This window comes from Anser cygnoides, chromosome 5 (assembly GCF_040182565.1).
Source record: "Anser cygnoides isolate HZ-2024a breed goose chromosome 5, Taihu_goose_T2T_genome, whole genome shotgun sequence".
In the NCBI taxonomy this organism is placed as follows: domain Eukaryota; kingdom Metazoa; phylum Chordata; class Aves; order Anseriformes; family Anatidae; genus Anser; species Anser cygnoides.
This window is the reverse complement of record NC_089877.1, coordinates 6,341,245-6,355,837: the sequence shown is the minus strand read 5'-3', so window position 1 is coordinate 6,355,837 and position 14,593 is coordinate 6,341,245. Positions and strand designations below refer to the sequence as shown.

The 14,593-nt window shown below is 42.3% G+C and overlaps 1 protein-coding gene across 1 annotated transcript in view; it reads left to right on the top strand.

The window, feature by feature from the left end:
* Nucleotides 1-14,593, top strand: part of LOC106033849 (secretion-regulating guanine nucleotide exchange factor) — a 160,785-nt gene that overhangs the window by 90,481 nt on the left and 55,711 nt on the right. The window contains exon 15 of the mRNA XM_066998079.1: nucleotides 8,548-8,584. Coding sequence (XP_066854180.1) covers nucleotides 8,548-8,584 — 37 coding nt within the window. The remainder of the gene's footprint in view (nucleotides 1-8,547; nucleotides 8,585-14,593) is intronic.

The following is a 14,593-nucleotide window of genomic DNA, read 5'->3' as shown; positions in this document are numbered from 1 at the left end:
CTTCCAGTAACTTGCTTGTTTCTTTCAAAGAACATTAGATATTTTGGAGATTAAATAGTTTTTTCATCTTCTCAGTGAGTGTATTTGTGCACATCCAGTTTGTGCAAGCAGCAATGCTCAGTGAGGTCAGCAGGACTAGCGGTGAGATGAGAGATCAGTTTGGTTGTGCTTGAGAGCTTCCTTGATCATTTAGCAATTCCTCTCACATCCTAATGCTGGGTGTTGAAGAACCAAGATGTTGACAGTGCCATAATAAACTTGGATTTATTGTTGGAAGAAGCAAAAAAGCTTCTGCCCTTTAAAATGAGAGTAGATTTCCTTTGTGTTAATAATATTCTCTTGTTAATGCTGTCTGGTGTTGAGGATGCAATTTTAAATGAAGGATATTGTAGCTGAAAAGCATATAAAAGAAGCAGATGCTGTAGGGAGGTTCCAGAAAGCCACATACTAGAAAAAGGAAGGTGATGGAAAAAGTCAGACCTTGCATTGGTGGGGCTGCTTCTCTCGGAGCTGCGTGGCTGGGCAAGTGACAGCCTCTGGCTTGAGGACATACGGTGCCAGCCAGAGACACCAGTGCTGCACTCCAGCAGCACTGGGCTCCAGCAAGGGGGGCCTTCCAGGGACTGCGTCTGCCTGTCCTGAATACCCAAAGTCAGTCGTTTGAGGGTATGAACTTTAGGAAAAGTGCTGGTTTTCCTTTTAGTTGTACAAAAACGCAAGGCTTTGCACCATCGTGTAACCTTGCAAGCTGTGCGTGCCAAGGTCTCTGCGTTGTTATGCAGAAGAATGGCAGTGAGCCTGCTTGCAGTAATGCTGTGGGTAAGGGAGAACAGAGTTCCCACAACAGGTGCTTTTGGTGGCTCTGTGATTCTTAACCAGCTTCATGGAAATGTTCCAGAAAATACTCCGAATATATTACAAATGAGGGACTCTGAGATGTGGAGCTGAGATCCTTTTGGAAAACTTCAAACTGCAGTTATACAGAAACAGCTATTTCCAAGGTCCTTTGTGGAAGTAGAATTTGATGTTTTGTTGCCAAATAATGCTTGCTGTTGTGACTTGTATTCGAAGCGTATAGAAGGTTGGATAATGATATGTACTTTGACAGGGTGTTTGCCTGCAATCACTGTTTAATGGAACCATTCATTTCATTAATGTCACAGTACAAGAAATTAGCATTCAGATAGGTAATGATGACACTTACATGTTATAACGAACATTTTTGCTGTTTGCATGTAATAGTATCGGAAGAAAAGACAGAAGCCGAGTTGGTTTTGGCATGCTGCGAGCTACAATTCTTGACCTGAAAACATCAGAATAATCTGGTGGTAAGGGTATGTTTATTGATGCTGTAGTCAGGTCAGTGTGTGAAGTGGTTTTGAAATGTCTTGTTTCTGTGTTCTTGGCTTCTTTTGGTTCTTCTGTGAAGTGGTGTTTATAGCTTCGATGAGGAGTAAACTAGTTGCAGTCTCCAAGCTTTGAAGAGATTGGAAGGATTTATTTTTTGTGCCTCATTTAAATTAGGAGAGGGACACTGAGAATATAAGGAGCTGGGAAGCAATTGTGTGGATGAAACAATTTAAATCAAAATCATTCTGACAAAAAATGGTGAAGTTTCCTTGGGTAAGACTGCATCTGCTGAAGATTGTGTTCCCCTCGTTCCTGCTTGGATGTGGATAGAGATGTCTGTAATGTCAGTGAGGAATTTGGCTTTGGGGGGTTTTGTGTTGTGCAGAGGTCTGGGAATATGTACACGTTAATAGTCAGTTTCTTTATCAATCTGAAATGTTTTGAATTTTCACAAAATAGTGAAGAACTGAATGGAATCTTGTCACAGGAAACAGAGTGGGATTGAGTGACCGTGACTTGATTCATTTTAAAAAGGATGGGGTGATAGGCAACAATTAGTTTGTGGCTCAGGTCTTGATTGCAATAAAAGGAAAATTTTGAAGGACTTGTGGAAGCTTAGTGAGGCTGAGAGGTAGGGAGGTGAAGGAGCTTGGTTTTCCTGGAATGAAAGATGCTAACGCTTTGTGAGTCCTGAGGAGGGAAGGGAACTGCCTGAAGAAGGATATCAGAACTAATTAGAAAATCTAAAGGTGTTGGAGAAGAGCCAGCTGACCTTGTCGACTTGTAAAGATTTTTATCACACTTTTCTTGGCTACGTTTTTGTCATTCTGCTCAAACCTAATCCCACTGGGTGTTTTTACTGAGATCCTCGCAAGTTTTCTATTACCCTGGTGTCATCTGATGTGGAGGTTTTCTTGTTAGTGGATATGGACCTTACTTGACATCTCAATCCATTGCTCCTCAGCTTGATACAAGCAATATATATTTAAGTTACTCAGTATGAGCATGCTTGCCTCACAAATAGACTCTGTGGGGACACGTGGGGGATGGCATGATATGAAGGTTCAGTGGAATTGCTGATTGTTTTAACAATTAAAGTTTTCCTTTCCACCTTTTATTTTCATCCTCTGTATATGCTCTCTGTAATTATAGTAGTGTGTGGGGCTTCCTACCTAAGACAAAGAAACAGTTTTGTGTTTTTTTTTTTCTTTGGAATTATAACAGTTTCCATCTCCTGCAAGCACTTGAGACTCAAGTTGCACCAACCAAATAGAAGAAGTGCAGCTGCACTGTGTTACCCACAAGAACCTGTTCCTAGAAGTTGCAGTGCTTAGCGAGTTGGTGTTTCTCATGTATGGTTTGTTCATGGAGAGGCTGTGAGTGCAGGGACATGTATACATGTGTGTTTTAGGGCATGGGGGGTGTAAAGGCAAGATCTTGGGGCTGGTCAGCTGGCTTTTTGGAGGCTGTGAGGTGTTTAGCTGGGCAGGATATTGAACAAATGGAGGTGGGGCTCTGAAACAGTGGGTGGAGAAGCAATGGAAATGCTGCACTTGGCATTTTGTGTCTTGAGCACAAGTAAGGCAGGCTGGTGATTTAGTTTCAGCTGGGGGGGGGGGCATAGACCGTAGCTCCAGAAGCTGTAAAGAGCTATAAGATCTTTAGAAAGATGACTGCATCTTGCCAATGTCTTGATGCTGCCTGGTTTCCTCCAGACTTGCAGAGGTCCGCTTCTGTGGCAAATGGGCTGTTGGTCAGGTGTGTCTGCAGCAGCAACGTTCTCTTCTGGACCTCTGTGCACAGGCTTCAGTTGAGATTCTGTTGTGAGCTTTCTTGTTGTAATGGAATTTTAGAATATATACTAATTATTATTTATATGTAGAATATATTTATATAATTATGTGTATATATAAACAAAACAACAACAAAAAAAACAACAACCACACAACAAAAAATTCACCTTAAGCAGAAGATGAGATGGATGGAAAATGAAAAATGTCCAGTGAGCTATAAGGCATTGAGCTATCAGACATGTTCAACTGACGCAGCCAACTGCAAGTTCGGTGTGCTGCTCTAGGTGAGGATGTGCTGGTTTGCCGCTAACGTGCTGTATCCAACTACACTCCGTCTTGTGCTCGCCAAGGAGTGTGACTAGGTTAGCAAGCTGCTTTCTTATCGATCAGGAGTCAAATGATCCATAAGAGGAACACAGAGTTCCTAGTGAAGGATCATTGGGAGCAGGACAGCTTTGCTAATTAGCCTCATTTTATTTTATTTTTTTTTCACATCAGTAGAGTTCTGCATGCAAATGTTGCCAGGCAGTGTGTCAAAGAGTACAAATCATTGTTACCATCCATTAATCAAGGGCATGGAAGAACAGCGCCGGAGAGAAGGATCCCTCTGTGTTATGTAAGCGTTGAGCTGCAGGCTCTCGGTCACCTCAGCTCCGTCCCTTGGGACTTCTCATCCCAGGAGGAATAAAATTTGCTGTCTTCTGGCCCTGGCAATTGCTTTACAGTGGGATTCATTGAAAGATGTGGGATGCTGTGGCTGAAGGCCTGTATAGACTCCTGGATAAAAGTGCTTCTGTGCATACCCTTTTAATGGTTTCTTTCCCTTGCCCCTCTCTCAAGACAGCTCTGCTTTTGCACAGCTAAAGGTTAGGAATGGCTAGAATGTGGCTCCTTAAACATCGTATCTTCGTTCTGCCTTAGAAACCAGCTTTGTTTGTTGTGCTCTTCTCTCGGAGAAGTGATGGAGGCCTTCATGCCCTTGAACATTTTGGGAAATAATTGCCTTGTAGGTAACTAACCTGCACGGGGAGGGCAGTGAACCAAAAGTAAGGGGTGTTGAGATGGTTTTAGCTGAGTGCCCTGGTGTTAAGGCACTTGTGGATTTTCATTCTTCAGTGTCCCTTGGGAGTCTTGCTCCCTTCGTCCTTGCAGCCCCCATCCTGCTCCTTCCCCTTGGCTGCAGCTCCAGGCTGGCTCTGCCTGCAGCTCACACCCAAGGGGTTGCGCAGTGGGTGCTCAGTCTGAGCCCTGGGAGCGCAGAGAGACAGCCACAACAGCCTCGTGGTCAAGGTACCAGCCTGAAACTTGAATTTAATATGCTTTGTCTGGCTTGTTTTGTTACAGTACTCAGAAGTTCCTCAGGGACAGCTAACAAAGGGTATTTTGTTTCTTAATTACCTTTTGGAGTCAGTGGGAGATTGTATGTCCAAATGTCTGCAAGAGTTTTATCCTGTATGCTTCTTCCCAGAGGAGAGAACAACGCTTCCTTACCTCGTAGGCCTGGGAGGGAGCAACGGGAGACAGGATGGCGGTATTGAAGAAAGATCTCTGTGTCCAGGGTATGAGAAGGAGGTGCTGTGTGATTACCCCAACGTCTCCCCTGAACCTTCTTTCCTGGCAACATGTCCTTGAGTCCATAACCTTCTCTTCCTAATATGCAGGAATATGTTTGTGAAGGCAGACGTTTTCTTTTGCTTTATATATATATATATATATATATATATAAATAAAAACATAATATATATATGTATGGGAATCTTTAAAGGTTTTTGACATGTACAAAAAAATTTGATCTTACAAGAGAAATAACTTGCTGTGCTTTGTGTACCACCCACTGCTTTTGCATTCGATCGGGTCACTTTGGTTAGGGGTGGGTCACTGGCGTGCATCCAGGCTGCAGAAAGACGGTGGTGTCGTGCCCAGTGTCAGTGGTCGCTGTGCTAAGGTCTGCGCTCGCCATCCATGCAGCTTAAGGCCTGACTATTTATGATCACTAAAACGCTGGGCCCTTGGTTGCTCCTCACCACGCTTGTTAATCTGGGTGGATGGATGGATCTGAATTGCAACCATTGCTGAGTAGAAAGCGGCTTGCTAACACGCACAATTTAAAGGAAGAAACAAACAATTTATGTATGGTTGAAAGGGCACGGATAACGAGGTAAATGAGTTCTGAGTAAAATGGTCCCTAAGCATTCTTTGCCCGCCTCACAGGCATTTATGAAGCGCTTTGAGATCATTTATGTGGAGATCACTCTCTCCTCACACAGCTTTTCTCAAATTCTCCTCTAAACAGAGGAGAAATTTTAATATGAATTGTTGCTGCGTAGGGGGTCATGTTCCTTCAGCTTGTGGAATGCTTTGCTTGCTAGCAGTCCCTCTGATTTAGCTGTAAGATTCGTGTTTTTTTCAATTAAAACAGAACATAGAAATATTGCCCAGTTAGAAAGCGCTGTGGTGTGTTTGTAAGTATCCTTGAATGTATTTATCTGTCCACTGGGAGCACGCAGATGTCTATTGGAATTTAATTTCTCTGCAGCACGCTGGGGGTGGGGACAGAAGAGAAGTAGCCAGAAAATTATGGTTGCTGCAGTAAATACCAGGCTTCTTCTAGTGACCTGTTCTGACTGCGGAGCTTATTACATCTAATACCAGCGTAAAACATCTGCGTGGCAATGCTGTTCTCCAGCCGGTCTGCACTTGTACCACCAAACTGTGTTCTTGGCTGGCTGTTGTGGGTGGTCATGAAGGAAAGGGGGTGTCACATTTTAAAGCCTATTATTTCAAAAAGAAAATCTGTGAGGCAGCAGCGCTCCGTAAGCAGCAGCAACCTTGATTCACCTCCATGATACAGTCCCGTCAGAGCTCTGGAGTCAGAGGCCAGCAGGAGTCCTGCGGGTGGATGCTGGATGAGGCCGCTAACGGCAGAGCGTCCTTTAGGGGTGCGTTGTCTTTTCTGGGGGCTCCTGTGAAACTGCACCATGCTGTCAGGAGGTGCCATTCAGAGGTGGTGGGCCTCATACACCTGGCGTGGAGGCAGCAAGCTCCTCTCTGGAGGGCAGTGCTGCATCTCCATGGCATCCCCTGCTCTGGGCCACCAAAGCTGAATCCAGGGCACTGCCTTCAGCAGCTCGCCGTTTTGCTCAATTCCCAGCGTTGCTGGCTTAGCTGGCACTTCCACTGGCATGGCTCTTACCCAGCCCAAAGGGGTGCAAGCAAGCAGCACTTGCAGTCAGTGGTTTGCAGTGCAGCAGTCCGGGCTCGGGCTGTGCTCTTGGGCTGGCTCCACACAGCCCCGCAAGCTGGCTGCCTGGTGGCATCGTACAAAGCTGCTTGGGGTCACCAGCTCTTTTTTCTGCAGCATTTCCGAAGGGCATCCTGGCGGTAAGTTTGGACCAGCCCGAGCAGCTCTTTTGTACCGATGCTTTTGAATCGGTGCCTGCATTCAGCATATCTCCTAGAGGAGTGGCCGAGGTAGGGTTACTCACATCTCGGGTGGAATTAACTCTTCTCTTTGTTAGCAGCAGCTTCAGTACCTCCAGTTCTCAGCACTCGGCGAAGGCGCAGAGCTTGCCGGTTGCTAGAAAGCCCTCACGTGCGTTTCCGCGTGTGGATCTTGTTGCCATGGCATCGGCCTTCACACCGCAGAGGCATCGGTGGGGAGCGTTTGCCAGAGACCGGGCACTGGAACCAGCCCTGCTGCTGCACGGTGGGGCTGTGGAAGCCGGCGATGATTTATGTGCTTTAACAGTCAGGGCTTAAAGCTTTCCTGCCTGTGATGTTGCGGGACAGAAGGCTTGATGCTGCCCTGCTAGCGCTCTTGCAGAAGCATTGCTTTTCTGCTGCTTTGTCTTGATTTTTCTGAAAGTGTGCTGTGACTGGCATTGCATTTTCTTGCTCCCTCTTCCCAAATTATTTCATTTCTTGGCTAAGCACCTCCAAACCTAAAGAGAGACTTTATCTTCCTTGCCATTGCCATATGAAGATGGCACTGTCCAAATGTTTCCCTGTCCCAGTTGCGGTGCAGGTACATAGCGTGTAGTAGCGATCGCAGTGCTTCTGGGCAGCACGATTGCTCAGGCTGGTCTGTCTGTCGGTCTTGGCTCGCTCTTTTCCAGCCAACGTCCAAGCATGAGGAGCTGAGCACAAGGACTGTTTGGATCACCTCTGGTTTTCTGTTATGCAGACGTTCAGGTGATCACAGTAGTTTCTTTGGCAATAGAAGCTGAACAGTTATGCATGTGCAAAACCATATATAATTTAGATGGCAAGTACTTCTATTTTGTATTTTATAACTTGGTATATTTTTCTATTTTATATTTTAAAACTGCAAATCTACTTTCAAGAAATAGAACGTGGTTCCAGCTCAGTAGTGTTTGTGATTGGCAGCTAGATGCAAGACAATGAACTGGATGCAGGCTTTTGAGAGGCTTGCCTTTTTTTTTTTAAGCTCGAGGGTGTGCAGCAGAGTAACCTTGTATAAGGTGATGTCCGTGTTATGTCAGACATTTATGTCAGCAGTGGCATTGCAAAAGAACTCAATGGGAGAGACAAGCCCTTGCAGCAGGGCAGTGGTTGCTCTAGGTGTTTGTGTTACCATCATTTGTGATGAATTTGAGGGAAAGCTCAGTGAGTGATACTGCGGGATGTATGCTAGAGCAGCTTAAACATCTGACACGTTCACAGCAGCTGCAAAGAAGAAAGAAAAATGCATTGAACGCTGAGTTTGCTTTGAAAAGACATTCATAACAGATTTCCATCACTAATGAGATTGGGATAAAATGTTCGCATTGGTTTCTTTTTCTCTTCAGCATTTACCAATTAAAACAACCCGCTACTAGTAGAAGAGTTCAGTTCTATCTATTTCTCCCTTCCAGATAGGTGGCCATAGGGATAGGATCGCTTCAGGTTTACGTCAGTGAGCCCGTATACTTTGTGCAGTTCTACAGGGATCTTGTGGAAAAACATTGCAGATGACAGAAATGGAGACGCTCGTTGCCTTTCTCATTCCCAGTTGTCTCTGTGTGCCTCTCATTGCCGAGGCTTCATCTGTGTTTCTTCTGTGCCCGTGAATAGTCTTGTTGATTCCAGCGGATGTTGTCAAGGGTGATGTTTTTGCAGTATTGTGGCCAGCTTTGCTCTCAAGGTTTGAAATGTCGGTGACTGGGTCTTGAAAGTGAAATGCCTGTTTATTAACGAAGCAAACATACTACCCTGTCCCTAAGCCCTTTAGCCCTTAAGGGAGCCTTTTAATAGAATATCCTTTAAGAGTACTTTAGCCTTGATTTTTACATCCTACAAACTGTGGCTGTTTGTTTCAGGTTAATTTTTAATTTCCTGTCGTAATTGTGGTTGTCTTGGTACTGGTAAGGAAATTTTTTCTGATGCATTCATAATTCTTTTTCAGATTGCATGTGGCTCAGAGCATAATCTGGCAGTAGTTGGTAAGTAGCTTAATTTTGTATCAAATCCTGTCTCTTTTTTTCACTTTCAAGTAGCACAATATGAAAGAAGAACGTGCACATCAAAACATATCAAGTGATTAAGGGCATCGTGCAGAGAAAGGGAGAAAGCAATGTACAGGTGTGGAGAAACGAGGAGAAATCTGTGGCCTGACTGGTGATGGTGAAAATAACGCCCTTGTTGACCAGCCACATTGTAAGGAGAGAGAGAAAGGTTGATGGGTATCACAGCAAAATATATTTGCAAACTGCTGCAGCCTGTTTTTAGAACAGAGCCATTGCAACAATTCAAGCTGTAGATTTGGGAAAACGTCTGAGCTTGAAGCTGGTCAAAAGTATCTATGTTTAACAGGGAAATTTTCAGTGAAAACATATTCAAAACAACATTGTTGTTGTTTTGATGTTGTTCTAAGTTTGGAAAACCTTCAAAATGGTAGTTAGGTTCTTCAGTACATCTTAGTATAGCGCTGCTGTTGTAATAATGATGGAAGTTTTAGGAAGCTGATGTTGCTGGAAGAACTGAATTTTGTTTACTAATTGAAGTAAGAATCAGATTCCATGTGATGAGTTGATGAGTGAAGCTCGTTACATGATTCTTATCATCTATATTTACATGTTAAGGAAGTTTTTAACTGTAGAGTTTTCAGGTGTTTTGTAAAGGTCAGCATAATTATCCCAGCTAACAGGGTGACAGAGACAAAGGAATGCTATGCTAATCAGAGCTGGAAGTGAGACCAGCATCCTCGCAGTTTCAGTCCAGCAGTCCGTCCATGTAGACATTGCCGATTACTGTGACTGATGCATTGAGATGTTAAATGAAGAATATTCTTGATTTTCTTGAGTGCAGTGTGACAGGTCTGCAGAAGCCAGCTATTTGGTAGGCAACTTAACATTTCATGTCCTACTGTTAAGATATTTATTTTAGGATGGTGTCTTACCAGCTCCATTAAGTGGTCACAGAGATGGTTTTCTGTATATGTGGTATACGATTTTCTAATTATGTTTCTAAAATTAAACCCTATAATGAACTCGTTGAAGTTCAACTTAATTCATATGATTGGCTTTAGGAAAAAATTTTTCCTTTACTTTCTCTCTACTTTGTTCAGTGTCACATGCATCTATTAATTGTCAGGCTGGTGCTTCTGAATGTCAACTGAAGAGCAATCTGAAGAATTACATTGTGTTTCTTGCTGAATTGATGAAGTAAAAGTGTACTGCTAGCAGATTCCTCCAGTCTGCATGAAAGCCAAGCACAGAGCATGAACAACCTTCTCTCTCCTAACGTCCTTTTAAGCTTTCTGCCTTTTAGGCAGAAATCTCTGGAGAAAAAATGGGTAGGGGAGAGAAATTCTAGAAGTTAGAGTAAACTAGAAACTCGGAACATGCGAAGAACATCATATGCCTGTTTAAGCTGTGTGCCACTCATTGAATTCAATGGGAAAATTGGCAGTCCTAGAAGTTAGTCATTTTTAAGTACAACAGCGATGTGATGTTACTAATATATATATATATTTTGAACTAAAGAACTATGATACATTTTATTCCTGAATTGAATTTTTGTATGTGCTTTTAAAAGGTTAACTTTTTAGAACAGTTTATGGTAGTATTTCTCCATTGCTTGTCACTCTTAGTTCAAAGCTGTCAGCTGTTGTACTCCTTAAAGATATCACACAGCTTTCAGTAAATATGCCTATTTGATTGTACAATTTTCCAGTAACTTATCATTCAAGCAGCGTTTATTTAGGACAACTATATAATCAGTTTCTTAATTGGTAAATGCTTGAGTGACTTTTAGACTGAAATAACTTGAGTTCAATGTAAAAGGTGAGCTGAAAAGCAAGCCTCTAAGATTAGAATATTCAAGTTGCTGTTTCTGGTTGCATATACAAATGTCTGTGCCTCAGCTTTTAAATAGAAACATTTTTAAGACAGCAGCTAGGTTTACGATTCATTTCACAAATGCTGAAGCGTTCCAGTCGTCTTGCTGATGATATGAACTGATTTGTAGGACTAGCTAGCAGTTGATTATTTTTTTTGTTACTTTATATAGTCTGTATCCACTTGGTTGTTTGATTTTTCTTTTCTTGCCTTTTTCTACTGAAAGTGCAAAATTTGGCTGTTGTCATTGTGATGGCACCGAATCCTTTCTCATGGGTAAACTGGAAGAAATTCAGTTCTCATTTGATCATGAGGTTGATCTTGTAGAAAGGGAAAAGGTGTGCAAAGTCTCCAAACACGTCTCCGATATTTCTAAACGTAATGAATTCAAAGTAGTACTTAAGACATTTACATTGTCTCATGTACTCACTTCTAACTTTCCCCGAAACTACTTACGTTTTTGTTTTAGTTTGGGATTGTCTTGCGGTACTGATTCTAACATTTGTAAGTTTTGCATTTTTTTTTCATTTTCATGTGACCATTTACTTGAAACGGAAAATCCCCAGCTAATAGAACAAAATCTTAGACTTCTCACCTCAGTCAAGGATTAATCATCATGAATCATCATGAGAACCACCCTATTTTTGGTAGAAAAAAAGAATAGCTATTTAATTAATGTTGGATAACATCTCACATCAGAAAACCATCATCCGACACTGAAAACTGTGCTTGTACTTAGCACAACAAAAGCTGGCTTTTCAACCCGAGTGTGACAGCTGCACTGTGCAGCACTGAACTTCGAGGTATTAAGACAATCTTTAAATGATTGAAATACTCAATGAAACTAAATCACAGCAACAAAGTTAAGCTTTTTCGGGTTTGAAAGTGTTTTCAACAATGAAAAAGTAAGGAGGTTTGATTCTTACCCTGAAAAGTATGTGGTTAAAAATTGTATTTGTGGAGAAGACTCTTATCATCCTACCTGCCCCCCACTATGTTTAGATTATTTTTTTGAGAAATTGAAGAGAACAACTTCTCTTTTAAAGAACACTTATCATGATGCATGTGGCTCATGCAATGCTACAAGTTAACTAATCAAGCAATGGTAGCTATACAAACGTAGAGCTGTTATAACGGGCACAGGACAGGATTTCTCCAAGAGCTCCCCCAAATGCAGACATCTTATTTTAATAAAAATTAAGCACAAACTTTATTCAAGCCTCCTTGAAGTATAGTAAAAAAAAATGAACTAATTACAAGGATGATGCTCCTATAGTCTAGCTCCCCCAAACCTTGTAAATTATAATACTGCTTCTTGGTCTTTGTTTGAGTTATTTTCTCACCTGTATAACATAAAAGTCTTTTAAAAGAAAGATACTGGAAGATGTGTAGGGAGTAATGCTTTTTTTAAAAATAAAACTTTACAAGTTTATAAGCTTTAGTTGAAGCCCACTTTTTTTTTTAAAGCTGTCAAAAGGTAATTTGGAATTTGGGTCCCCTTGATGGTATGTTTGTAAACAGCTATTTCTTACAGGGTCTGTGCATGCCTCCAGTAGTGCAGTGCCTGATACCAAGTGTAATCAGTGATTTTTCTGCTAACATAGTGGGTAACTTGGACGTTTTACCTATTTTTGTGGAAGTAGAAGAAAAAAACACAGACCTTTCTGGTAAGCTTTTTCTAGTGAGGTTTGGAAAGTAAAAGTGTTTGGAAATGTGGCCCCCTGAAATGCTGCACGTGACTTTTCCCTGCTTTTTCACAGCATGGTAAATTCTGTTTTCTGCTCAGGGTTATGTTGTGTTCTTTGACAAACTGCTGTATTTTAGACGATGTGTGTGATCTGTGTCAAGATTCTGTCTTATCTGTGGCTCATGTGCAAGGAGTGCTGGACATACAGTGACATGGGCGTTTGTGTCCCTCTGACGCTGCAAGTATCCCATTGTGGAGTAAACAGTAATATGGAATTTAATGGAAGAACAGTCTTTGCAAGGAAATCAGGAAAAAACGTACCTCCATTGAAATGGCAAGTAGTGCTTCAAATTCCCTGGAATAAAGTGTGCAGTATCTTTATAGGGACACTACAAAAAGTTACTGCATCATCTGCTAAAATTTGCTTCTTACGTTGTTATGCTGGAAGAACGCAGCAGTTATGGGGAGGGAAACAAATGTGATCAAAATGATGAACCCTAATGCAGGGAGTTGGTGATGCACATCCTAAAGTGGTCGTGGTGTTGATGGCATCCCGGACACTTTGGTTCCATACTTTGTGGTAGGGAAGCCAAAAGCTTCTTCCGCTGGAGCCCCTGTGTCTGTATGAACAAGGTCATGTTCTTCCAGTTAAGTTCCATGATTCCAACTAAATTATTGTGAAGAGCATCAGTGGAGGAAGTACCGTGACAGACTGAAAGGCATATTTCTATGGCAGAGTGAGCACCAATTGGGAGAGGAGACGGTGGAGGCTGACGGACAGATCTCTCTGCTGTGCTGACAGTATTATTTAGATGTTCACAGCAGCCCTCCGAAGCGGCAGATGTAGTCATGTGTCTGACATTTGGTCCCAGGGGGACTCAGCAGGCTGTCATAAAGAGAAAATCATAAATTCTCTCTTGCTTTTCGTATTACTGCAGCGTTCGGCGGAATCATTCGGCGTTCAGCAGTGGAGGGCACTGGTGTTCAGCAAGGAGCCTTAGTCTGCTCCTCTATTACTTTATTTATTATGCATGAAAAATCCCAGTGCAGCCAGGGTCTCTATTGTGAAGGTTTCCTGGCAGAGCAGCATGGAGTCATGTTGCAGCATGCTGTCTCTTTGCATTGCAGCACTAATCGCATTCTCTGCTTATTAAAGGGCACCTGGCAGGACTTCGAGTAACCATCGCTGCTGTCATTTTCATGGGGGTTATATGTCAGACTTCAAAATTTGTTCCCTGGCAGAGAGATGTCATTTAGCTGTTAATGTGGCTTTGACTGTTAAAGTAGCTCTTCAAAATATAAACTGCTTTGCTTCTTTCCCTTGTACAAAGCAGTCTTGCTCATGCGATTACCTGAGCACCTGTCTGTGCAAGTGCTTTCTGCCTACCTAGAGGCTGATCTGCCACCACAGTTTTGCTGTTATGTTTAGATTCAATGAGCCCTAACAGTGCTGTTCAAATGTCTTCTCACTTCGTGTTACTTTTCCATAGCATATTTCATGGTCCAGGCAAAGTAATTATTTTCTGGTAGGATAGAAGCTGAAAATGAATTTGAAATATCTGATTTCTTATTACTTTCAGCAAGTTACACTCATCAAATCTGATCCTTTGATCTGTCTGATCTTCTTTTCCAAGGGTTGCTGGATAGCCAAGCTGCCAGCTATTTCATGAATTTGTGGACATGGGTGATGAGGAGAGAAATGTGGAGGTACTAACTTGAGCGCTTGGAAAAGCCCTCTGATGGGGCTTAAAGCCTTGTATCAACTGAATTGTCGAAAGTCAGTGGATGCAGCTGCTGATCGTAGGCAAGGGAGGATGTTTTGCTCCAAAAAGTTAATTAGATCCATAAGATAAAAATGGGTACATCCTGACCCTCTGGAAAGAAACGCTAGAGTTTAGGAGGAGATCTGCCTGTGCTGCATCTTCCACTGACCAAAGTGCAGGTTTTAGAGCTGCTCTCTGTTCCAGGCTTTGTCACTGGATTGCTGCTTGATCTGGGGCAATTTGACTCTGCAGAGCGCTTTGTTCACCTTCCTCTTTTCTCTGTCTGGCTTGTCAATTTCCATTGTGGAATCTTTGGAATAAAACCGCCTCTTAGTGTATTTTAGCACTGCCTAGCATAATGGGACCTGATTTATTTTTTTAAATCCTGCAGTAAAACTAATAATAGTTGCAGCCACTTTCCTTTCCCTCAGAGAGGCAGTTTTAAAATATCATTAATCTTGGTGTGTGTGTCTCTATCTTAATTTATATCATTTAGCATATAAACAGGTATTAATGCAGTGCTTGTCATATTGTTTACAGAATGGTTTCCTGCTTAAGATCAGAAAAGAAAAAGCCATTATATTTTTCTGTGTAAAAGCTCACGGTGGCTGTAAAATTTTTTAATTGACCTTCACATATTCACATATCACATGGTGCTAGCTC